General features: G+C 44.3%; 1 protein-coding gene across 1 annotated transcript in view; it reads right to left on the minus strand.

Annotated features, from left to right (window-relative positions):
• adamts6 (ADAM metallopeptidase with thrombospondin type 1 motif, 6) overlaps window positions 1-24,658 on the minus strand; it is a 120,480-nt gene that overhangs the window by 94,842 nt on the left and 980 nt on the right. The window contains exons 2-8 of the mRNA XM_080419522.1: window positions 23,444-23,970; window positions 22,283-22,683; window positions 16,398-16,605; window positions 13,404-13,666; window positions 12,498-12,581; window positions 10,046-10,191; window positions 205-248 (exon numbers count right to left, since the gene is read on the minus strand). Of these exons, the coding sequence (XP_080275648.1) occupies window positions 205-248; window positions 10,046-10,191; window positions 12,498-12,581; window positions 13,404-13,666; window positions 16,398-16,605; window positions 22,283-22,683; window positions 23,444-23,537 (1,240 nt within the window). The 5' untranslated portion in view covers window positions 23,538-23,970. The remainder of the gene's footprint in view (window positions 1-204; window positions 249-10,045; window positions 10,192-12,497; window positions 12,582-13,403; window positions 13,667-16,397; window positions 16,606-22,282; window positions 22,684-23,443; window positions 23,971-24,658) is intronic.

Below are 24,658 nucleotides of genomic sequence, written 5' to 3' on the forward strand. Positions count from 1 at the left end.
AGTCCCTGTTTAACAAAAAAAGGAGGTTGTGACCGCAGAGGCAAAAACAAAGATTTGTTTTCTTTTTTTTTACCAAACGGGTTCCCAGATTGGCTCAGACCAAACATGGATGAAGGAAACAATACACTGAAGCAGGGAAAACAGATCACCAGATCAAGACATGACAGGTGACCTAGATGTAAGTCACTATTGATCAGCACTCACCAAGGGTACCGCAGGGTTTGTTCTTGTACGTGCAAATGTCATACCTGTAGTCAGAAAAACAAAGGCAAAAAAGAACAGAAACTATTACGTGTCTTTGAAAATAGCCATATCTAACAACAACGCTCAAACGTGTTGTACTGTATCAGTGAAACTGTCGCATTGAGACAAGTCGTGAGCTTGAAGATCGGCTATTTCCACTATTTTTTAAAATGTTTGAACATATGTGAACACTTTTCAACATGGAAACGATTATGACAAATATGAATAATAATTGTGATTATCTCAAATAATTGCAATTAGGCGATTATGTAATAATTGTGACAGGCCTAAATAGGACATTGTTTACTATTCCATTCTTTAGTCTAAATACATCTCAAAGCGGCACTATGTAACTTTTTTTTAATGAATAAAATGTACATTTGTCCAATCTGTATGGTAGAGTATGTTAATACAATATAACTTATACAATTGGGGTGGTTGTATTTCGTCTTGACATGTGTTCATGTCAAGGAACCCCAAAATTACTGATTCTGATGCAATATTAACTCATTTTGCTGGGAACCCCCCCCCCGGGAACCCCCTCAAGGACCCCTGAGGCTCCCCGGTCATTCAGCCACACACACACACACACACACACACACACACACACACCACACACACACACACACACACACACACACACACACACACACACACACACACACACACACACACACACACACACACACACACACACACACACACACACACACACACACACACACCAGACATTCCACGTACCAGATCTACAAGCTCTTGTGAGCTTGTAGCTATTTCTGCTACTTTCGCATGACACTTTAGTACGGCAAAGTAGGGAATTACTTTACGTGGGGGACGTAAAAAGTTGAAATATGGAGATACAAGGTTTCTGCCCGACAGCGACAGTGTGTGTGTATGTGTGTGTGTGTGTGTGTGTGTGTGTGTGTGTGTGTGTGTGTGTGTGTGTGTGTGTGTGTGTGCGTGTGCGTGTGCGCGTGTGCGGCTTTTCAGGATTCAAATTCAAAAACAGCAAAAGTAGAAGATTTGTAGCGCTGCCACACATGTGTAAAAGAGGATTTAGTTTTATAATGGCATTTAAAAGTTTATGCCTATGAATTAAAATATTCCTTAATTTAACGCCATCCTTTAAGGGTAAGGTCCTATCTTTTGTGATGTCTATGTTTTCATTTTGTTATTGTTTGGGGGGTTCAAATGTTTATGCTTTCATTTTGATGTATTGTGATTGATTGATTGACATTGATTGACGGGTCTGTCTGGGAATGACTGACGCACCATATAGTGTGCGGAAGCTGCCGGCTCGCGGCCCCGAAACGAGACAACAAACCGACAGGGAGTCCACGGGAGACCTGGTCCAGTTTGATTATTTATTTGTCTAGTTCTAAGCTATAGGTGGAACATAGCAAAGGCCACATTAACTGTCAATACTCACCGTTAAAGGGAAGAGCTGCGGGACATTCTTCTGACTGGTGAGACCGTTTATATTTTGTTTATATCCAGCGTGGATTACTTTTCTTTTCTCCGTGGAGATCCGAGCTTTTTGGATTATACCGCTTCTGGAGTGGATTAAGTTTCTTTTGGATTTCTTTTGGATTACTTTTTTCGTGCTGTTTGGGGAGCGTTTGGAGACGCTACACGGAACTATATTGGAACAATAGGAGCGTGCGCGCGAGCGTGCGCGAGACGCGGACTTTACCGTCGGCCGCTTCATGATCTGCTATATTTGGGCAATGCATGTATTATTTTCCTGTCATTAAGGAGTAGATAAAAGGGTTAAAATTGACACAAACTTTCGTGCTTTATTTCTGGCTGTGTTTATTTGCTGTATATTTATTGAAGTGCACTACTCTCAGCCTAATCAATTGTATCTGAAGAGATCATTCACAACCCGTGATTTAAAAATTAGTAATAGTCAAATATATAATATCTGACCGTTACATATGGTGGCCCGTACGGGGAATGATTTAAATTGATTTTGTTTTGTTTGTTTTGTATTGAACATTGAACAATATGGCAGAACACCCAGTAGATACAGCCGAAGTTATTGCTGCTCCCTCTACTCCAGTGAATGAAAGTATGCCTTTATTTGCTGACCCAGATTTCACTGCAGGACCTTTTGTCACAAGGAGAAATCCTACTGATGAAATATCCTCTTTGTTGAGTGATTTGTACATAGAAAATGACGAAGTTAAAGCACCTGGTGAAAATGACGATGATAATGATGGTGATGATGACGATGATGATGACGATGAGGGGGATGATGATGGTGATGGGGTTGAGGCTGAATCAAATGTCACTGGTGACAGACAGGGAATACAGTATGTTACCCAGGCTGATTTTGGGCAGCTTAAAGACCAAGTGAATGCTATGAGGGCTGATTATGGGGAACTTAAAGGGGAGGTGAATTCCCTGAAGGAACAGGTGGTTAAGCTGGAAACTGATTTCAGAGATTCTGTAGACAGTGCCCTGAATAGAGAGACCCACCTAAGGAACTCCCTTGACACTGCCCTAGCCAAGGTGGACGAGGGAACTACGGCAAGCATACAGAGACTAGAAAGAGAGACAGTGAACTGTATGTTACGTAGGGATGACAAATGGAAGAAGGAGCTTGGTAGCTTAAGACCAACAAGCACTCCTGTGGCAAACCGAACCAGGACGGTAGCGGTTTCTACAGATGTCAGCTCCATAGCACCCCCTAGATCCCATAGTCTGCCTGGTGCACATTCACTCTCCTCTCCGTCGTACTCCAAACCTCCCGTGAAGTTGGAGTTTCCTACATTCGGCGCCACGACTGAAACTTCTGATGTCCTTGCCTTCGTCGAGGAGTGTGAGAACTTCCTTGGGCTCAGACCCCTCTCCAACCCGGAACTCTTAGGAGCACTGTCTTCTGTCTTCAAGGGGCCAGCACTCAGCTGGTGGAAGGCTGAAAAAAGCCAAGTTCAGGACTGGGTCTCATTTAAGAATGCCTTCATGTCTGCTTTCCTTCCCTCTGACTACATGACTGAAGTAGAGGAGAGATTGAGGGCCATGGTGCAGAAACCAGAACAATGTCTCAGGGACTTTGCTTATGATTATCGTGCACTATGTCTCAAGTGGAAGCGAGACATGCCAGAGGACGAGATAGTGAGACGCATCCTGAGTAACCTCAACCCGAAAGTGGCTGGCTGCCTGAGGGGGACGGTGACGACAGTGACCCAGCTGGTGAAAGTGGGTTCCGTGGTGGAGAAGGACTTCTCAGGGTCCCAGGAGTACTGGCAGAGGGTGAAGGCAAGTACCGAAAAACAGGGGAAGAAGGAGAAGAAACAGTCTCAGAAAACAGCAGAGCTTTCAGTAGTACAACACCAGGGCTACAAAAAGAAAGAACCCAGGATCCTGTTAGTCCCAGTTACCATCAAGGGAATATCAGTAGAAGCCGTTGTGGACACTGGGAGTTCATACACGCTGATTAAGGAAAGTCTGTGGAAGCGGATCATGTTACCCGACGAAACCCTCTTACCGGCAGAGAGACAGGAATTTGTCCTAGCCGATGGAACAGCTCACCAAGCAGTGGGAAAGATAGGTCTCTGCTTCGACTGGCACGGTATGAAAACTACTATCGACACCCATGTGATGCAGGACCGCCATCTTGTGTTCCCATTAATCCTTGGGCTGGACCTCCTTTCTGAAACCGGTGCCATTCTTGATCTGGCTAGGAAGAGGTATGGGTTGAAATCAGGTAAAGGTTACACCTATTATCCATTCTTATGCCAGAACCCCAACTCCAGCTTGTGGGACAAGTCTCCCTCCGTCATGTACCAACCAGGCATTCGCCTCTACTACGCCTTACCACCAGGGGAGATGAGAAGTTGCTGGGCTTCCACTGTCCAGAGAGAGTCAGTGGCACCCTACGACACGGACAGCCCGGAGGAGCTACACCAGCTCATGGGAGACTGGCCCACCGTCACCTCCAGTAGACTGGGGAAGACGTCGGTGGAGAAACACACCATCTTCCTGCAGGATGAAGTGCCGGTGCGATCCAAGGCTTATCGTGTCTCCCCTCTGAAGAAGAAGGTCATCGAAGACCATGTGGAGAGAATGCTCGTGGATGGAATCATTGAGCCGTCGCAGTCAGCTTGGTCATCCCCTGTGGTCCTAGTAAACAAACCTGATGGATCCTATAGGTTTTGTGTGGACTATAGGCGGGTCAATGCCAAGACCTTACCAGACGCTTATCCGATGCCCATCATTCACGACATCCTTGAATCCCTGGAAGGTGCCTCCTGGTTCAGTTCTTTGGACTTGCAGTCTGGTTACTGGCAGGTGGCAATGGCAGAGGAGAGCAAGCCGAAGACTGCTTTCATAACATCTCTTGGCCTGTTCCAGTTTAAGGCCATGCCATTCGGTCTGCGGAATGCGGCAGCCTCCTTTCAACGTTTGATGGAGAGGGTCTTGGCGGAGTTGAGAGGAAAGCTATGCTTCGTGTACATTGATGACATCATTGTGTATTCTCGCTCCAAAGAGCAGCATCTTCGGAACTTAGAATCTGTCTTTCAGAAGTTGCATGCTGCCAATCTCAGCCTCAACATGAAAAAGTGCCACTTCTTCAAGCGAGAACTGAAGTTTCTTGGACACATTGTCTCCAACCGAGGCGTGGAGGTCGATCCATCCAAGACCCAAGCTGTGTCGGACTACCCTGTCCCTCGGGACCTGAAAGCCGTACAGCGTTTCTTGGGCCTTGCGGGATGGTATCACAAATTCATACCCCGGTTTGCGGACATGGCAGCTCCACTAAACAACCTCAAGAGGAAGGGAGTGGAATGGAACTGGACCATGGAGTGCCAGGATGGCATGGACGCTCTGAAACAGGCGTTGCAGAGTACACCGGTGTTGGCTCAACCCAATACCGCCCTGCCATTCCAGGTACACACGGACGCCAGCGAAGTGGGTCTCGGAGCCATCCTCTCCCAAATCACCGAGGATGGTGAGCACGTAATATCTTACGCGTCGAGGGGACTCCGAGGCCCAGAGCGGAATTATTCCACTTCGGAGAAGGAGTGCCTGGCAGTGGTCTGGGCGGTGGAAAAATGGAGGCACTATCTGGAGGGACCAGAGTTCAATGTCTTCACCGACCACGCTGCACTGTCCTGGGCTTTCAACTGTCCGAAGACCACATCTCGGCTGACTCGGTGGATACTCCGTTTGCAGCAATTCACCTTCAAGGTTCATTATCGGAAGGGTTGTCTGAACGCCGCCCCGGATGCACTGTCCAGAGCTTATGAACCACTCTCCATTCACTCATCACCCTGTCTGGTCATCTCCTCCAAAAGCCACTCTGACCTACCGACCACCTTGGCAGAATTGGCCCAGGCACAGGAGAAAGACCAGGTAGTATGTGACTTGAGGAGGGACATCGGTCAGTCAACATCTCCGCCGGATCGCATCGGCTTCTTCGAACACCAAGGGGTATTGTACCGAAGAGTTCCGGTGAAAAACCAGGGAGAAAAATGGCAGTTGGTTGTTCCTCAGTCTCTGGTGCCAGAATTCCTTCGGTACTTCCATGACAATCCCTTGGGTGGCCATCTGGGCAGGCTGAAGACCCTGTTGAGAGTTCTGGAGGTGGCTTGGTGGGCAAATGTCCGCAAAGACGTATGGGATCATACGAAGACCTGTGCCACCTGTCAACAGTACAAGGCAGACAACACCAAACCGTCAGGGTTACTGCAGAGCACCCAAGTCACCGCACCCGGGGTGATGCTGGGAATCGACCTCATGGGTCCATTCCCAAGGAGCAAAAGCGGCAACTGTTACCTTCTGGTGGTGGTGGACTATTACTCCAAGTGGGTGGAGATGTTCCCCTTGAGAGACAGCAAAACACCTCGTCTCATCAAGATCCTCAGGGAGGAAATCTTCACCCGCTGGGGTGTGCCATTGTACCTGGTTTCGGACAGAGGACCGCAATTCACTGCCAACTTGCTGATGGACCTCTGCAAGGCTTGGGGTGTTGTCCAGAAGCTCACCACCAGTTATCATCCACAAACCAACCTTACAGAGCGTGTCAACCGGACACTGAAAACCATGATTGCATCATTCGTCGGCCAGCATCATAACACCTGGGACCAGTGGCTACCGGAGTTCCGTTTTGCCCTCAACACCGCCCAACAGGAGACTACAGGCAAAGTCCCTGCTGAGCTTGCCTTGGGCAGGAAGCTCCAAGGACCACTGGAGAGGCTGATAAACAAACCACCATCTCCTGAACAGCAAGCCGCCTACGATCTGGTGGAGAGACAGCAGAAGATGGCGGAGGAGGTCAGGAGGAGAGTGGGTGTGCACCAGGCTAGACAAGCTAGGTATTATAATGCCCGCAGGAAAGATGCGCACTTCCAGCCGGGTGACCTAGTCTGGGTCAGGACGCATCCTCTCTCAAAAGCCAGTGACAAGTTCTCAGCTAAGCTTGCGCCGAAGTGGGAAGGGCCAGCTAAAATACTGAGAAAATTAGGGCCGGTAAATTACCGAATAGGATGGAATAACCCACCTGATAAACAGGACACAATAAATGTGGTGAACATAAAAAAGTTCTATGGCACCTCACCCTAGAAGCCGCTGGCTGGAGGGGGGGTCTATGTAGCGCTGCCACACATGTGTAAAAGAGGATTTAGTTTTATAATGGCATTTAAAAGTTTATGCCTATGAATTAAAATATTCCTTAATTTAACGCCATCCTTTAAGGGTAAGGTCCTATCTTTTGTGATGTCTATGTTTTCATTTTGTTATTGTTTGGGGGGTTCAAATGTTTATGCTTTCATTTTGATGTATTGTGATTGATTGATTGACATTGATTGACGGGTCTGTCTGGGAATGACTGACGCACCATATAGTGTGCGGAAGCTGCCGGCTCGCGGCCCCGAAACGAGACAACAAACCGACAGGGAGTCCACGGGAGACCTGGTCCAGTTTGATTATTTATTTGTCTAGTTCTAAGCTATAGGTGGAACATAGCAAAGGCCACATTAACTGTCAATACTCACCGTTAAAGGGAAGAGCTGCGGGACATTCTTCTGACTGGTGAGACCGTTTATATTTTGTTTATATCCAGCGTGGATTACTTTTCTTTTCTCCGTGGAGATCCGAGCTTTTTGGATTATACCGCTTCTGGAGTGGATTAAGTTTCTTTTGGATTTCTTTTGGATTACTTTTTTCGTGCTGTTTGGGGAGCGTTTGGAGACGCTACACGGAACTATATTGGAACAATAGGAGCGTGCGCGCGAGCGTGCGCGAGACGCGGACTTTACCGTCGGCCGCTTCATGATCTGCTATATTTGGGCAATGCATGTATTATTTTCCTGTCATTAAGGAGTAGATAAAAGGGTTAAAATTGACACAAACTTTCGTGCTTTATTTCTGGCTGTGTTTATTTGCTGTATATTTATTGAAGTGCACTACTCTCAGCCTAATCAATTGTATCTGAAGAGATCATTCACAACCCGTGATTTAAAAATTAGTAATAGTCAAATATATAATATCTGACCGTTACAGATTTACAAGCTCAAAACGTCGACTTTTGATGCTTTAGTGTGACGCTGTAGTATGATCAAGTAGGGCATTCATTCAACACACAAAAAGTTTGAATACGGAGATATGAGGTTTCCGCCCGACGGCTACGCCGATCTGTACGTAATTCAATAGAGGGAGCAACACTGCGGCATTATGCTTTAGGATTCACATCATACATTTCAATGAATGATCCAATCACTGCTAAAGCTTTTAACCTTCTGAAGAACCACCGAGACCACAGCTAATTCAATTTAATGTCATCCTCCGCTCTCTCCCTCCTCCTCCTCTCCTCCTAAACTTCGCTTCCCCTCATCAGTCCTTCTCTCTCTCTCTCTCTCTCTCTCTCTCTCTCTGTCTGTCTCTCTCTGTCTCTCTCTCTCTCTCTGGCCCAGTTCCAGGTCCATAGCGATTAGGCCCAATCTTGAGGACATCCAGACTTGACAACCATTACAGGCAGTTGGTTGGGTTCTCGACCTCTTTTGACCTCCGGACCACTAGTGCAGGGGTTCTTTGACGTTTTTCAGCCCAAGGACCCCCTAGCTGAGAGAGAGAGAGATGAAGCAGGGACCCCCTCTATATTGTTTAAAATTGTGTTTCAGATTAAACTTTTTTTTTTCTACTTGGTCTGCTCTTTTTCCCGCTCTATACCTATACCTCTTTGGCAAAAATAGCCGATCTACAAGCTCACAACGAATCGCGCTGCGAGGCGTTGTGAGCTTGTAGATCTGCTATTTTTGGCTAAAGTTCTCCTTAGAAAAGGGATGCTAGGGTTCAAGTGGTTAATGTAAATGTTTGCCAGACCCAGGGGGTACTACATGTGGCTTAGTCGGTCCCCTTTTGCTATCGTTTTCGTCCATATATGGACGAAAACGTTTTCTTACATGTCCCTCTTTTTGATTGGCCAAGCTTAGCGTGACATAGTTTAGAAACCATTCAGATTTCCGGCCATTCAGATTTCAACCACTAGGGGTATGGCAGTACCATGGCCCCTGGTTCCCTTGTTTTTATATATGTGAGGTTTTATATGTGAGGTTTGGACATCGACATTCGCTGCACTGTGATTGGCCACCATTGTACCCCCCCCCCCCCAACCCATTGCACCCCCCCAACCCTGCGCTGTGATTGGCCACCATTGTACCCCCCTAACCCTGCACCGTGATTGGCCAATCACAGTCTATTCAGGACTGTGATTGGCTAGTGAAACATGACACATGTGCATAGCCCTATAAATAGGACTATGCACTTAAAAAAACCACATTTATGTTTTTTTTTTAAGTTAGGGGTGTACAATGGTTGGTCCACAATATTACTTTTCTTTAAGTGAACTTCCATCACTGTGATGACCACTGTGACCACACCGCCCACTTCACACTGGGTGTGATCTTTTTAAAAACTGCTATTAAAGTATTCTATCGATCAATCAGCCCTAACTCACTGAAACTTCCAAAGACAAACGCACTGCTGTGGAGGTCGCGTCTGAAGAGCAAACAGTTAGAACTGACTCAAAGTGTTCCTCATCATCATCTTTAGTGTGTCTGATGCGTCTCTGCAGCAAATCCTCATTGATGGGACTGTGATTGATTAGAATGAGCTGCTTGGCAAAGCAGTGGGCTGCACAACACTACTTAACATTCACAGTCAGGATGATGACGGGAAACTGTCTTTCATAGCGCTGGTTCTCAACACCGGGTCTGGGGACCAGCAGGGGTCCGATGGACCTTTACGGCAAGGGTTCCACAACTTTTCAGACCGTGACCCCCCAAAATAATCATATTTGAACTGGGGAGCCCCCAAAATAATCATATTTGAACTGGGGAGCCCTCAAAATAATCATATTTTGAACTGGGGAGCCCTCGAAATAATCATATTTGAACTGGGGACCCCCCCCACAAAATAATCATATTTGAACTGGGGACCCCCCAAAATAATCATATTTGAACTGGGGAGCCCTCAAAATAATCATATTTGAACTGGGGAGCCCTCAAAATAATCATGTTTGAACTGGGGAGCCCCCACCCTGACAAGCACTTGGAATTGTAGGAGATGAGGCTTAACATTTAGTTTGACTCGGTTCCACAGACAAGTATTGTGAAAATAGCCGATCTACAAGCAAGTGAACAAATGGAACCAATTTGGTTTCATTTGTACACTCTCAGAGTTATGGGGGTCCATGGCCTTAGTGCATACCAAACTGGGGGTCCTTGAAATTGAAAAGGTTTGAGAATCAACATTCCACGGACTCATACTGTAGTAGTGTGTTACAGTGCGTACATACCGAGTGATGAGAACAGCATTGTCATGATGAGCCATCCCATTCTCTGGAATGCTGTTGCCGTCGCCATGGTGACTGAGGATGGACTTCTGCCACTTACAGAAACTATCTAGAGACTTGTCCGCATGGTGGTTGATCTCCAAGTTAGGCTGTGACACACACACACACACAACACACAACACACACACACACACACACACACACACACACACACACACACACACACACACACACACACACACACACACACACACACACACACATACACACTCAGTGAAACTGGCTTCACTTCCACTATAGAAATACAATAGGGAGTAAGTATTGTCTGGTCCTCAGGGGAGGGGACATTGCTTTTACAGCTTAACCCAGCTGATGGCCGCTCAGATGGCTATGATGAGCGCACGATGGCTGTCAGGGGTTTAAGTGTCTTGCTCAGGGAAACTTCGACACGTAGACTTGGGCGAGCCGGGGGGGTCAAACCGGGGACCTCCCGGTTCCCAGACTATCGACCCTCTATCGACCCAGCTAAAATTATAGTGCGGTCTGTAGTTCTATTCCACTGAGCGTTGATGTTGACATTAGGATACCTCTCACTGCAACAGGCTCTATGAACAGCAGCCATGTTGGCAAGTAATTGGGCTGTTTCCTTAATTCCTTAAGTGTTAGCACTGATAATAGGGTTATTAAGGCTCTGTTCCATTTAGTGTAGCAGTGCCTGTCCAGTGAACCAACATGCACAATAGCAGAGTCTGTTTGACCAGGATCGAACAGAGCCTTAATCAGTAGCATCATTGGTAACACCTATGAAGGAAGTAAATAAGGAAGCGTCCCAATTTCTTGCCAATATGGCTGTACAAGAGCCTATTAGATGTGAATCAGCATCTACTTTCAATTCAATTCAATTTTATCAAAGGGCCAAATCACAACAAGTTGTCTCAAGACACTTTACATACAGTATAGAGACCTGACATTGTCCCACCCTGAGCAAGCAATTTTGTCGCCGTCTTTTTTTTAACCCCTTTGTCTTATGGCAATTAATTTCTCTGTGTGTCACTGCTGTTGTTGTATCCTACTGGCTCACCTTTTCCCAGTGAGGAGCCCCCACCGGGAGGACGTAGACAGAGCCTTCGTCGTCCTACTCCTCCCCCCCAACACTTCCTGCTGACAGGTGCCTTCCCCAGCCCGTAGGAGTACATGCAGTGACAAATATCACCCTCCCCGCCCGGCTACCCTCCCCTGAACCAATTGTGTTCGTAAAGACACGCATCAAAGCCAGATGACCCGTGGTGGATTCGAACCCACAACCTCCGCCGTGGTGAGCAGGCACTTTTACCACTGCGCCACCAGAGCCCCTCTTTCGTGCCATTTCTATTCAGACACTTCAAACACGATTAGAAATAGTGTTTAGTAGTGTTTAGAGAAGTTGTCATAAACACACTTTTATGTGATATGGTTATTGGGAAAAACATACCAGTTATCAAGTTATCAAGAATAACTTTTGTTTAATTGAAAAAGGTACACAGTATGACTTTACGGCCGAAAGTTTAAATGTTGGCTCCAATCCCGTATAAATAGCTCCTCAGAAAACACACACTAGACTGACACACTGTTTTTCCATCATATACGTACATGTACAGCCCATGTAAAAGCCCTCAATCAAGAGTCCCTGAGGGGAGGTTGTCGGGGCGATTCTCCGCTGTGGGCTCTTTCATCTAAAGTGGCGGTACACAGTCTTGTCTTGTCCTCTCCGCAAGCCTGGAAAAGTAGCTGATCTACAAGCTTACAAAGCGTCTCGTTGCGATGCTTTGTAAGCTTGTAGATCGGCTATTTTCGGCTCGCGACACAGTCGAACGACGAGGTATGAATCAAGCATAACCCAGAGCAATTACGCTGCGCAAATCATGCCAGTCACACAAAAGTGACAGTGATTTGGTCACACTTCAAAATCTACTTCAAAGAAATACGTTCTCTGAAATCTGTGTTTGAACAGCTAAATCTGCCCCCCACGTTCATAAAACGTTGTTTTGAGATCAGGAGTGAGTCAGGAGTAAACTCACCCAAGCTCATACAGTACACGGGGATACTTACATAATTCATACATTTAATTTCATATTCAACAACGGATAGACTTCCAGAGCATTACAAATATAGCTGCTTTTGATTATTTTGTGTGACGCTGTAGTTTTGAATTTACCATGTACATTTATAAGCCAATATTATATCTCTTATACCAAGAAAGAGAGAGAAAGGTATAAAGGGTCATGGAGAGAGAGAGTGAACAAGAGAGAGAGAGAGAGAGAGAGAGAGAGAGAGACGGGTATAGAGTCAGAGAGAGAGAGAGAGAGAGAGAGAGAGAGAGAGAGAGAGAGAGAGAGAGAGAGAGAGAGAGAGAGAGAGAGAGAGAGAGAGAGAGAGAGAGAGAGAGAGAGAGAGAGAGAGAGAGAGATCTGCTCACCTGGTCTTCAGTGAGAACAATCAGTCGGGTCACAATAATGTTCACAACATTTCCTAGACTGGCATCACGGTAAAGTTTGGCAACCTGACCTCCAGAAAAGAAGAAAAGACACAAAGTCAGACAAATGGTGAAATTGATGACACGTTTAGATTTTTTAGTTTAAGACTTTTTTTTTTATCTTTAGAAAAAAGGATGTCTTTTTTTTCTCAATTTTTTTGACCGATAACAATGTGTCCGCGACCTAGACATCGGTCCCGACCCACTGTTTGGGAAACCTTGGGTTTAAGTGGTACAAAAGGTTGAGAATCAGGGCTCTTCAACAACAGCTGATCCTCAGGCCTGATCCGTGTCTAGTCACCATGGGAGCCGTGTTACCCCGTTATGCCTCAACTTTTTGGGGCATTTTTTTACTATTTTGAAAAACTTTTTGAACTACAAGCTCACGTGTCGATGTAGATGGCTATTTTCATTATTTTAAAATGTTTTTAAAAATGTGTAAAAAGTTTTAGGCGGCACGCAAAGATAGGGCCTTAAGCTTTGGAATGCCCTAAATGAGGATCTACGACTTGCAAAGTCAGTGTCATTATTTAAGTCACCTCCTTTGCGTGGATAGCGTATTTGTACTCGTTTATTGAAGCCATATGTTGATGTTTTATGTTGTTTTATCGTTTGGTTTTACTTCATTGTTTTAATTCCTTAGCCATAGGTGTATACTATATATACTGCTGTTCTGTTTGCTTTTGCTTTTCTTGCCTTTGTATTGTGTATACGACAGCACTTTCCTTACTCTGTACCTGTAACCCTGTTACTCTTAACTGCTGTGCTGCCTATAGGGATCAATAAAAGGTATCCATCTATCTATCAGAGAAAACAAGCGGCCCAACCGAAAAGCAGGATCACACTTACAATATTCATCACGGACAGGATGTAGTGCTCGATGTCTTTGCGTCCGTGGTAGCCGACCATCATCTTGTCCGCGACCACCAGGGTCTCCACGAAGCGCTCGGTGCTGACGCTCCGCCTCTGTCTGTGGGTGCCGTTCACATGGACACTGCTGCTGTTCTGTGGCGCAGTGGGCGGGTGATCACTGCTGCCGTTATGTGGTACAGTGGGCGGGTGGGCAGGGGGAGGCGTGCTAAACTGACACGGCGTACTGCTTTTTAGGACATCTGTGGATCAAACAGACACGGACGCTGGTTAGATTTCAGGGCTTAAAACCCATTAAGACCTGAGGCCGATTCTACCCCCCAAATTGATATATATATATATTTGGCCGCGGACCCCCCCCCCCCCCACCCATCTGAAAACGTTTTTGCCAGGGACCCCCCAGAAGAGGAGATTTGTGTTGAAAAAAAAGCTACATTATTTTTCACAAAAAAAATCAAAAAAATTCAAACACTTTCAAGATTTTTCAAAAATTTGGAAAAAAATAGCAGATGTACAAGCTCGCTGTGAGCTTGTTCAGCTGCTACTTTTGAAAAGCCAACACTAAAATCTAAAATGACACCGAAGTTCTCAGTCGCCACGGCAGTCATTCGAATTCCATACACGTCTTCAATGGAAGCATGTCACGCAAATAATCAATAACCGAAAATAACCAATCATCGGCTATTTTCGGGTTATTGATTATTTTAAGATGAAAGAGCATTTGAAGTGGTCAAACTTTACATATTGTGCTAGTTACTTTAGAAATAGAGCGCTAGGGGGGTGGCGGGGGGTCTCCTTTCGCTGTTTTACAAATCGCAGATTAGGACTTGGCCTAACAAAACTTTACAGTCGTGAGATTTTATTTTTTCTTTAATCCATGAGATCTGGTGGATTATGAATTGGGTTGATCGAACTAATCAATTTAGCCGATTGTGAAAATGAATAGATTTTAGATAAGACAGTCGGTTTTCAGAAAATAGCTAAAATAGCTGATCTACAAGTTCACAACGTGTCGCATCAGCTATTATCGCTATGTTTGCACAACACTGTTGTACAGCAATGTATAAAGTAGGGCTGAAGGGGTTAATGAGGATAACCAGACTAATACATTTAGTCGATTGGGGGGGGGGGGGGGTTCAGGTAGGAAGAGGCCAATCACCCGAAGAGGGTCCCCAGCAAAATGTGTTAATACAGCATCACAATAATTTTAACCACTTCATCCATATTTTCTGCGTTGGCTATTCAAAAATAGCAGATATACAAGCTCACAGTCACAGCGCATCACTTCGTGCCACGCTGCAAGCTTGTACATCTGCTATTTCTTTTACAATCTCGAAAATGTTTGGAAGATTTTGAACAAATCCTCTCTTCTGGGGGTCCCCCCATTTTCGGATGGGGGGGGGGGGGGTGCGGCCAAATACATGTCAATTTGGGGGTCCTTGACATCAAGCACTGATCTACAGAACTGTAGAACGAACATATCGTCGCTGTCAGGAGGAAACCTCCTTATATGTCCAAAACTGTTACTTTTCAGGAAATGAAAAAAACAAAAAAACTGTTCCATTGGTTCCAATGTAGTTATTATTTACTCATAAACTCCTTTTAATACTTTTCATTGGTTAAACATTCATGAAACCCACAGACAGACTTAACCACTTTCAACCTGGCATCCCTATTTATTTGGGGCATGATGTCACTATAGGCGAAGATTTTAAAAAATGTCCGGAAATAGCCAAAATAGCAGATCTACAAACAAGCCCACCACAGCCCAATCGCATTGTGAGCTTGTAGATGAGCTGTACTTTTGAAAACGTTTCGCAAATGTTTGAGAAAATGTGAGTACTTTTACTTTGGAACTGCCAAGCATATTTTGATGCAAAATGTTTAATACAGGCCTTTACTCGCAACAGATCATTTTTCATTTCTGTCGGGTAGAAACCAGTCCAAAACTGTTTTTCAAATTCTGATTCAAATTTAAAAACAGCCAAAGTGGCGGATCTGCAACTTTTGATGCTTTTGTGTGACGCTGTAGTATGATCAAGTAGGGGCGTTCATTTACGACAAAAACACAATAAATTAGAAAATGTTGATAAGTGGTTTCTGGCCGACAGAGACGTTTTATATTGCGGTAATGCTACTCCCCCCCCCCCCACACACACAAAAAAAAAAAGAGAATGGCAGATGCAACCTTGGGGAATCTGCCCCTTTGAACCTTTGCCGCTGAAGCCTCTTTCTTTATGACCCAGATGCTCTGGGAAAAACCTATAAGATGATACGTGTCGGGGCATGCTAGCTTCCTGCCCATGACAGTCTGTAGCACTTTCCTATAAGACCGTGGCCAAAAATACCTAAATATCCACCTGGCTCTCGCCTGCCTGGTGCCATCAGAGCTCACACAGTAAGCAAAAAAGAATTTGTAGTGGAGCTGCAAATCCTCTGTTGCAAGGAACGCTCAAGTAACTTCCACACCAGAACATTGTTTCTATATATAGGACAAAGCAGATTCTATAATAAAAAATAAAAATAAACAGTTTAGATTCAAGAGCCAAGTTCTCTTAGCCTTTTGGCACTTGAAGCAAACATTTCCCCCTGTTGGAAAAGCCGGAGGACGGCTTTAGCCTAAGTTATACTTGGTCACGCATCGTTTCTCTGCGCCGGATATAGCCGATCTACAAGCTCACGGCGCGTCGCGGCCGCGACGCGCCGTGAGCTTGTAGATCGGCTATTTACGGCGCGATGCAACTAAGTATAAATCTGGCTTTTTTGGTTTTTTCTCTTACAGGTTGGGAGTTGTTGGCCAGGACTGTAGCACACAAGGGAGCCTTGGTCATGATGTCCGCCCCCAGGAACCTGGGCCTAGAACCAAACCAGCAACTTCCTCTGAACCTGCTATGTATAGACGTCCCTTTTTCTCTTTTTTTTTTTTACGTCAGTCCCCACCCCAGACGGAGTCTAGCTGCTGGGTTCACCAACCTGAAATGCCACAGCTGAGTTCCTGGCTGTGCTCTTGCGGTGAGGGAATGGCAGACATTTTATAAATAACGTGCTGCTGTGCTTGCTCCAGGTTCCATTCACTGGAGGTTGTGGAGGAGGAGGAGGAAGAGGAGGAGGAGGAGGAGGAGGAGATGTTCTTCAGTGGCTCTATTAAATACTGCTCTTCCTCTGTTGTTATAACGCCATGCTGGGTTTGGGGGAAGAAACAAAAAACAAGAGCAACGTAAGAGACGGTTTAGGGAAACCAGTGGTGTAAAGTAACTAAGTACATGTACTCAAGTACTGTACTTAAGTACAATTTTGAGGTACTTTTACTTTACTGGAGTATTTCCAATTGTCTATACTTTTACTTTTACTCCACCATACATCTCAGACGCAAATATTGTACTTTTACTCCACTACAATTATTTGTTACTTTGCAGATATCAATTATTACATTATAGAACATACTGTACATTAACCACTTCAGCCCTATTTTATATCTAGGCTATTTGAAAATAGCCGATCTACAAGCTCACAACGCGTCGCATCGAGACGCGTTGTGAGCTTGTAGATCTGCTATTTTCAAACATTTTAGTACTTTACGGTACTTTAAGTACATTTTGATACCAATACTTTTGTACTTTTACTTAAAATTTTGAATTCTGGACTTTTACTTGTAACAGAGTACTTCTACATTGATACTCTTACTTAAGTAAAACATTTGAGTACTTTTTCCACCACTGCACGCAAACAATGCAAACACATGCAAAATGCAATGGTGAATTAATACAAGAAAACATTAGAAACCTTAGAAACATTTTGTTATATGAATCCGTATGCGTATGATTACACCGGGTCATTCAAGCCGTATGGAATTATATTACATAACTGTCCTAAATTGAATTCTTGGCAGTAATCATCTTGTTTTTTTTCCTCACTACTTTACATGCTTTGAATGAATCTATGAAGTATTTCAAATGCTCTCTCCAGTCACACAGTTGCTTATTCCTACAAGAATCAAATTACAGCACGTATTTGCCCAGCAACTTTCATATATCTGTAAGATGCGGGGCGATAATGTGCCAACCTACACCACACTGGTTTAAACCACTTGAACCCCAGCATCCATATTCGGGGGGAAAACATTAGCCATCTACAAGCTCACGAACGTTGTGAACTTGTAGATCGGCAATTTTTTTGACCAAGGGATTTGGTGAGGGCGGGAAAAAGGTTATTGAAGCTGCACTATGTAGCTTTCCTCTTCTGCCCCGGATTTGAACCCGGCTTCCTGCACAAGTGCTGAAATGTTTACCATTGAGCTAATAGAGCCTGCCTGCTTGCTCAGGGGTTAGATTGAATCTTGACCATCAGGTCAAAATTCGCGTCAGATCCTGTGTCTAGGCGAGACACGACCTTTGACACGATCTAAATGTCTCAATAGAAGAGCAGGGAGACCAAATACAACCACCCCAATTGTATAAGTTATATTGTGTTAACATACTCTATCATACAGATTGGACAAAATTAAATGTTATTATTCATTAAGAAAAGGTTACAGAGTGCCACTTTAAGTGGTTAGAACAAGCGATTGCACCTAGAACCTCACTGTAATTACAGGGACTTCCTACCAAAACTACACCCTGCCACTGAACAGCCTATTTGTAACATAAATTGAAGAAGTACATGCTTGACTCTTTAAAGCCCTCTGCGAAAGCCAGGCACCAGGCGGAAAAATATCAAATGCAGGGCGTTTGAATTCATAATTGTTATTTTTTTACATTTTATATGTCAACATATCAAAAATGTACAGTTCAGAAAACCAGAAAACCCTGTATGTCCATATTTCAACTTATCGTGTGTGTGTGTGTGTGTGTGTGTGTGTGCGTGCGTGCGTGCGTGCGTGCGTGCGTGCGTGCGTGCGTGTGTGTGTGTGTGCGCGTGCGCATGCGCGTGCGTGTGCGTGTGCGTGTGCTCGTGTGTGTGCGTGTGCGTGTGCGTCTTTTATAGATATTGAACCAATGAAACATAATTAACAAGAGCTTGTGACTAAATAATAACTACATTGTGACTAAATAATAACTACATTGTGACTAAATAATAACTACATTGTGACTAAATAATAACTACATTGTGACTAAATAATAACTACATTGGATCCATTGGAACACAGGTTATTATATTTTTTTCATTTCCGGAAAAGTAACAGATTTGGACATAGGAGGTTTCCACCAGAACAGCGATGATATTGTCTCTGTCGTGTGGAAACCTCATATGTCCAAAACTGTCACTTTTCAGAAATCAAATAAAAAAATAGCAAAAGCAGCAGATCTACAAGCTCAAAACGCGTCACTTTGCGCTGCATTTTGAGCTTTCAGATCTGCTACTTTTGATACTTTTGTGTGAAGCCGTAGCATGATCAAGTAGGGCGTTCATTTACGAAAAAACACAAACAGTTCAAATACGGAGATGGGAGGTTTCTGCCCCGGCAGCAACAATATGGTGCTCTCAACCTCGCTCTTGCCAACACGTTTGGCTGGAACCAGAGCAAAACATGCTTTTCTCCACGCGATTAGAATTGATAAAAAACAAACAGGATTACTTTCCAGGCATTTTGATATAAGGAGGATAACAGCTTTCAAAATGGTTCCAATTCCTTGATTACCAGAGAGATCCTGGCCAATCACAAATGTTAACAACAGCCTAAGGACTAATAACTCAGCCGTAGCATTTTTTTTTTTACACATAATTTAGAACTGTCTAAATGAGAGACTGATAAGTAAATTGACAATCATTGCCTAAACCTCCAACTTTCTATTGAGAGCCTAATTATTTTTTTAGTCACAGTTGCAAAACATTTTGGAATTCTGAATACAGATGAACAAAAACCTAAATCTGACTGGCATATTTAAGACACAAAAACAATAGTTTATATATCATCAAAGGTTCCTTAAAGCTCTACTATGTCATTTTATTTTAGTGAATAAATGTGTTATTTTGTCCAATCTGTATGGTAGAGTATGTCAATACAATATAACGTATACAATTGGGGCGGTTGTATTATTTGGTCTCCCCGCTCTTCTGTTGAGACGTTTAGATCCTGTGTCTAGGTTGGACACGACTTTTGGCACAATCCTGTTTCTGGTTTGACACCGATTTTGACCTGAAAGTTCAAATTCAATTTCTCCCCTGAGCAAGCAGGCAGACTCTATTACCTCAGTGGTAAAACAAACCAAAAAAATGTCAGCACAGGAGACCCGGGTTCAACTTCAAATCGGGGGTAGAACTAGGAAAGTTACATAGTGCAGCTTCAGTGGTGGAAAGTAACTAAGTACATTTACTTAAGTACTGTACTTGAATGCAATTTTGAGTTATTTGTACTTTACTTCAGTATTTCCGATTTCCAATACTTTTACTCCACTACATCTCAGATCCAAATATTGTACCTTTACTCCACTACATTTATTTGAAAACTTTTGTTAATAGTTACTTTGTAGATTTTGATTATTATTACAAAACATTCAGCCCTGTAAATATTTCGGCCATTTGAAAATCTACAAGCTCACAATGCGTCGCATCGCGACGCATTGTGAGCTTGTAGATCGGCTATTTTCAATTGATTTTTAAACATTTGAAAACTTGAAATTTTACATTCTGCATAATGAGTACTTTTACTTTTGGTACTTTCAGTACATTTTGATGCCAATACTTTTGTACTTTTACTCAAGTACATTTTGATTTCCGGACTTTTACTTGTAACAGAGTATTTCTATATTGCAGTATTGATACTTTTACTTAAGTAAAGCATTTGAGTACTTTTTCCACCACTGTGCAGCTTTAAGTTGAGGAAGCTCCGGGTTTTGCTGATTTAGAGTTTCTCTTCCCTAGCGTTGCGTTTTAGCCCAAGTTGTTTTAAGTGTCACTGTGCCAAGATGGCAGAGGCCAACATTATATCAAGCAAACTACAATTGCCCTAATCTTTGGCATGAGGTCCAAAGGATTGGCTGAGATAAACAAAGCATTTAAAGCCAGGCATCTATTACGTCTTTGACATCAGATCTGAAGGTCTCTGGGGAGGTAGGCAGAGCAAGTAGCTCCTTGTGCCTCACAGAGAAGTGCTTCTCAGCCCTTTTCCTGTGGGACCCCCCAAATTAATATATTGTTGCTGTCCGGCATAAACCAGCTAACTCCATTTAGACGCTTTTTCTTTTTTTTTTCATAAATCAGGGCCATTGAACATCCTTTACGTCTGTGTGTTGGTAAAAAAAATATATTGAACCAATGAAAAGCATTAAAAAGCGCTTCTGACAAAACCAGCTAACTCCATTGGATCCTCAAACTTTCTGCTAAACCAGCGAAGTCCACCGGAGTTAGCTGGTTTTGGTGACTACAGGCTCCACCCCCTTTTGACCTCCAACCTCATTGTGAGCTTGGAGGTCCATTCAGCTGTTCTTATCAATGAGGAACAAAACCTCCTAACTCCACTTTTTTTTTTCATTTCCTGAAAAATGAACATTTTGGAGTTAGCTGGTTTCTGCCGGACAGCAGAGATATATATATTTGACCACGGACCCCCATCATGCAAGATTTGTGTTGTTAAAGCAGCACTATGTAACTTTCCTCTTCTACCCCGGATTTGAACCCGTTTTCCTGTGGAAGTGCTGTTTTTTTTTATTACCATTGAGCTATATTAGAGCCTGCCTGCTTGCTCAGGGGATAAATGTAATCTGGACTTTTTACACAAATCTTCTCTTCTGGCCGTTCTGGGGTCCCTGGCACAAAACATTTTCAGATGGGGGGGTCTGCGGCCAAATACATGTCAATTTGGGGGTCCTTGGCACGAAAACGTTTGAAGTTTGTTAAAATCACATGAACCCTATCGCCTCCCTATTCTGGCCATGTCATAATAGGTGAACATTCTGCGGAAATAGCCGCTCTAAAAGCTCACAACGATGCATTGTGAGCTTGTAGATTTCTATTTTCGGTGTAGAGGCGGGAAAAAAGGAGGGGACCAAGTACAGACCTGTGGGGGGCCCAGGTCAACAAAGTATATAGAGTTTAAAGGACCACTTCACCCATTTTCAACCTATCTTCAGTCTTCACTAATGCTTATTATAAGAGAGCACCATTTCTGTCCACTTGGCCCGTGTCTCAGAGGAGGGCTGTGGACAGTTCAGAGTCCTGCCTACCAGTGACATCATCGGTAGGCAGGCTTAGACATTTCAAACGTCTTCTTTTTTAACCATTTCTATTGCAAGAACAATTGCTTCTACTGTATTTCAGCATGCTAACTGTCCAGGAAGAGAAAGGCCGTTTCTAGTAGCTTGGAATCCCCACCGATGACGTCACTGGTATGCAGGTTTCTGAACTGTCCGTAGCCCACCAAAGAGACACAGAGTGAGTAGACAGGAAATTGTGGCATTAGTGAGGACCAATTATAAGATATGGTTTAAAATGGGTGACGTGCTCCTTTAAGTGGTTAACCCATTCAATCCAGGAAAGCATCTATATCATTTTAGATTTTAGCTATATAGATATATATATATATATAGCACATTGGTTCTCAAAGTGGGGTACGGGGACCCCCAGGGGTCCTTGGGGGGGTACCAGGGGGCACTCGTGCCACGCTATGAGCTTGTAGATCTGCCATTTTTGAAAAATCGTGGAAAAAAAACTCAAATCTTTGCTTCTGGGGGTCCCTGGAACAAAATATTTTACAAATGTTCGCTTTATTCAAGATTTGCACAAATCTTCATGATTTTTCAGCTATCTGCTATTTTTGAATAGCCAAAGAAATCTAAAATGACACAGCTGCGTTCCCGGATTGAATGGGTCAATGGGTTAAGCGATCATAATAGCTTGAAAAAGCAGCGACAGTTCCTTACCAGGCCCTTGCAGTTGCTGAGCGCCACCCTGGTGGTGCTGTACTGGTTCTGTAAAAAACCCACATAGTGGCAGCTGTCCACCCTGTCGTGACGCCACTCCAGGCCCTCCTTCCCCCAGTACTCCACGGTAAAATGTTTCGACACCAGGTGGGGATTGAGAGTCAGGTTTAAGTAAAAGTGCTTCCCGTAGGCGGACAGTCTGTAGAACAGGCGCGACTCGGCGGGGTCCGAGGAGGGGTCCAACTCGGGCTGAGGGGGTCCGAGCGCGGGGTCCCCCCCGGCGCCCCGTCTCCGGCGGCCCGGCCGGTGGTGCTTCACCGTGTAGCTCAGGAACTCTCCGTTCTCGTCCACTCGCACCGGCACCGTCAGCTGGTAGTCCTCCAGGTAGGAGAGGAACTCCTCTGTTTTTTTTGGAGCAAAGACAAAGTACATGGAAAAAGGAAGACAGAGAGGAGGTGCGGCGAGATGAAAGAGGAGAGGAGAGGAGAGGAGAGGAGAGGAGAGGAGAGGAGAGGAGAGGAGAGGAGTTCACACATTTCCAATGAGCATAAGTCATCATCAGTGCCACTGCAGTGCTTTTACTTCTAATTTTACTTCTCGGAGGGCTTCTTCCACCACTGGTCATCATGACAGTGCATTCATCCCTCCCGCCCTTTTTTTAAACAAACCAGTGAGGCCACCAGATGTTTCACTATCTCTATGACCAGGGGGTCTTCAACAGGGGGGTCCTCAGAGTTACTACAGGGGGGCCGCTGTGAGATAGGAACTTGTTCTTTACATTAACCACTTGAACCCTATTGCATCCCTATTCTGAGGGGAACAGCAGCCTACAATCTACAAGCTCATAACGTCTGCTTGTAGATCGGCTATTTTCGGCAAAGAGGTTTGGTGTAGGGGGGAAAAAAAGACCTGACCAGTATTGAGGGTTTAAGTAGTTAACTGTCTGAAAATACACATTAATATGAATCCAACACAACGCTACACAAGTCTATGAAGGTATCTATGAAATCTATGTGCTGCAAATTGAATCTGCAGCACAATTTATACAACATGTAGTGGGGGGTCCCTCCCTGCTTCATCTCTCTCTCAGCTAAGGGGTCCTTGGCCTGAAAAAAAAAGACAATGTCTATCAAACGTGCATTTGTGTGTGTTGGCGTATACCTTGAGATCTGTGTCCGTTGATGCTTTGAAGTTCTGCAGCAGCCATGACCACCAGGCTCAGTGTCCAAGTCAGCGTCTTCCACAAAATTTCCATAATTCAGAAAAAAGATCTGACATGGGGGTAATAGGGGAGCAGAAGGCGCTTTTTTTCTTCTTTTTTTTTTACAACAAACAGGCTAAAAAAAGCGCGCAATCGGTCCGCTGCCACACCATAACAAGTCCATGGTCTGTCTCCCTTTTTACCATGAAATTAGCTCTCTCTCGCTGCGGTGCTTGGATAGCGGTGGTGGTTATGGTGGGGTGCCGGGGTCTCAGATTTCCCCTGACAGTGGACACTTCCAGATGTCAGTGGCATTGGAATCCGAGCTCATGTCAGCAGCAGCAGCAGCAGCTATGTGGGCAGCAGCAGCAGGGCTGTGAGCCATCCAGCCCCCACACACCAGGGCCACTTCAGGTGGAACTCCAGGAAAACAGAAGACAAAAAAGATCTAAATCGGGAACGTGTCCTGGCCACGCCATGTGCAGCTCTGCGAGACAGACAGACAGACAGACAGACAGACAGACAGACAGACATAGATTACACATCAGTGATTCTCAACCTTTTGTCACTTCAAGGACCCCCCATTTAATACACCTTGTATTAACCCCCGTTTAATACAATTTATTTATTTTTTATAAATGGGGTCACCCCACAGACCCCATCTATGCTGTAAAATCCTCAGTGTTTTTGTTTAACTCTGAGAGTGTGTACTAAATGGAACCAAATGGACCCTTACGGGTCCATTTGGTTCCATTTAGTACACTCTCAGAGTTACTGTCCCATATAAGGGTCAATTTATTAGGACCCCCAGGCCGGATATTGAGAAACAGTGAATTACATGATTATTTCTTTATTCGATTATTTAACTGATTTAAGTTTGTGTTCTGTATCGTTTTCCGCCAATACACAGCAACAGTCTTTTTTTTATCACTTTACACACATGCATTACATTTTCAGCTGATTTGAACAACCCATGTGGAGTGTCTACTCTTACTCTATACACATGTGCATTCTAAAGTAAACAGAAGCGTGACAAGATATAGGCTCTCAGCTTGGAGAGTGTTGTGGCATGATGGCTACTTATTAACTGTGTTTTCACTATCTCTTTGCAGACATGGGGATTTAAAACCAGGGCTAAAAAATGCAAGGCTGTATACATGGAATCTATATATATA

The sequence above is a fragment of the Gymnoscopelus braueri genome (genome assembly GCF_963280865.1).
Source record: "Gymnoscopelus braueri genome assembly, chromosome: 22".
NCBI classification, from domain to species: domain Eukaryota; kingdom Metazoa; phylum Chordata; class Actinopteri; order Myctophiformes; family Myctophidae; genus Gymnoscopelus; species Gymnoscopelus braueri.